Source organism: Psammomys obesus, unplaced genomic scaffold, assembly GCF_907164565.1.
Source record: "Psammomys obesus unplaced genomic scaffold, mPsaObe1.curated_primary_1811, whole genome shotgun sequence".
Taxonomy (NCBI): domain Eukaryota; kingdom Metazoa; phylum Chordata; class Mammalia; order Rodentia; family Muridae; genus Psammomys; species Psammomys obesus.
In genome coordinates this window covers 568401-570580 of record NW_026585895.1, presented here as the reverse complement: position 1 = coordinate 570580, position 2180 = coordinate 568401, and the positions used below count along the sequence as shown (strand labels likewise).

General features: G+C 36.1%; 1 protein-coding gene across 1 annotated transcript; it reads left to right on the top strand.

Annotated features, from left to right (window-relative positions):
- Positions 1–868: 868 nt before the first annotated feature.
- Positions 869–1804, top strand: LOC129671546 (olfactory receptor 5M10-like). Its single transcript, XM_055600594.1, has one exon. The coding sequence runs from the start codon at positions 869–871 to the stop codon at positions 1802–1804; it is 936 nt and encodes a 311-aa protein (XP_055456569.1).
- Positions 1805–2180: the final 376 nt, after the last annotated feature.

Below are 2180 nucleotides of genomic sequence, written 5' to 3'. Positions count from 1 at the left end.
AGCTCATATTTTCATGAATGATTAGTAATACAAAAATAAGAACTAAAACCTCATGCTTGCCCTAACGTAGTTGCAATATTTATTCATTGTGTAAAGATTCTCTTCATAAGAAGAGGTTTTCTAACATCTGAATAGGGCTAATTTCATTTGAATAGTTTTACTATAATTAATATCAACAGTATAGTGTGTGATCCAGTAATTGGACATAATTTGATCACTGCTACATGCTCCAATAATGGGACAAAATGTCATTTGTATGTGTACATGAATAAATCTGAGAATTGTCGATACGAGATTCATGTTTGAATCTGAATCTTTTTTACATATTAAAAGACAACTTTTATAAATTAAGTTCTGTTAGATTTCTAAAGTTAAATGAGAAATCTATGGGTGAAAAGAAATCTATATGAAAAGAAAAAGATTAACATTCATATTTATTTTATATCTGAAATGAGAAATCACTGCTGAGGCAGGGTATATTACTGTATATTATTTTTAAGATAGACCTAACCAGCTCCATTTCTTATTTTTATCTTTTTTTAAAGTTTTACTTTTTTCAGAAAGCTTAGAAATCATAATAAAAGCAGTGTCTTTAAAAACAGATTATGCAAATAAAAACAAGTTGATACAAATTGATCTATGAAAGGAGCAAAGTGTGGAGGAAGTGAATCAAAATCCACCCCCCCCATCCCCATGTGATGTAGGGTAAGAATAACACAGAAGACATGGAGTATATACTCACTCACTAGAGTAACTGTTCTGCAGATGAATAGAAGGGCATGAATAAATGAGTGAAATTAATGGATAGTGCAGAAGAAATGGCACTGATCTCATTTCTTGTTACTTTCAGCTTACAGACTATAAGAAAATGACTTACATAAACCACACTACAGTGATGGGCTTCATTCTTGTCGGACTCACAGACAGCCCAGTCCTGGGCAGGATCCTCTTTGTGGTGTTTCTGGTCATCTTTGCCATCACACTGGCAGGAAACCTGTGCTTGATTGTGCTGATCCGGACCAATCCCCACCTGCAAACGCCAATGTACTTCTTCCTTGGGCACCTCTCCTTTGTAGACATTTGCTACTCTTCCAATGTGACCCCAAACATGCTGCACGGCTTCATCTCACACCAGAAGACCATCTCCTATGCTGGGTGCTTCACACAGTGTCTCCTCTTCATTGCTCTGGTGATCACGGAGTTTTACATCCTTGCTTCAATGGCCCTGGACCGCTATGTGGCCATTTGTAGCCCTCTGCATTACAGTACCAGGATGTCCAGGAAAGTTTGTGTGTCTCTAGTCACATTCCCATATGTGTTTGGGTTCCTGAATGGGCTTTCTCAGACTCTACTCACTTTCCACCTATCTTTCTGTGGCTCCCATGAAATCAACCACTTCTACTGTGCAGACCCTCCTCTCATCATGCTGGCCTGCTCTGACACTCATGTCAAAAAGATGGCCATGTTTGTGGTGGCTGGCTTTACTCTGTCAAGTTCTCTCACTATCATTCTTCTATCTTACCTGTACATTTTTGCAGCCATCTTGAGGATTCGCTCTGCTGAGGGAAGACAAAAGGCCTTTTCTACATGTGGTTCCCACATGACAACAGTCACCATATTTTATGGAACGCTTTTCTGCATGTACTTAAGACCTCCATCAGAGAAGTCAGTAGAGGAGTCCAAAGTAATTGCAGTTTTTTACACTTTTTTGAGTCCAATGTTGAATCCTCTGATCTATAGCTTAAGAAACAAAGATGTCATCAATGCCATGAAACAGGTCATTAAAGGCACGCTCTTTCAATAAATGCCAATATATGCACATATTTTATTGAAATCACCCTGTGTCTTCTTTAACTTAGAAATTTTAAGGAACACATTTGCCTGTGTCATGTCATTTTTGAAACCGAACTCTCATTTGCTAATTTTTCTCATTTATTGTTGAAATTAATATCTTTAGAAATATATTTGGTAAAATATGTATTATTGAACAATATATTCATTAACAAAAAATAGATTTGTCTTGGTGTTCTATGATTCCATACAATGTGTACATGATTATATATCCATGATCCTTTTAACCTTTATAGTCAATCTTCTTTGACTAATATGATTAAAAACACATGCCAAAAGCATTTTATAATGTTTAAATCATTATATCATTTCTGATACAATGTCTTGAA

Excerpts from the sequence above, each read along its gene's own strand:
- LOC129671546 (XM_055600594.1), top strand. The coding sequence starts at position 869 with ATGACTTACATAAACCACACTACAGTGATGGGCTTCATTCTTGTCGGA.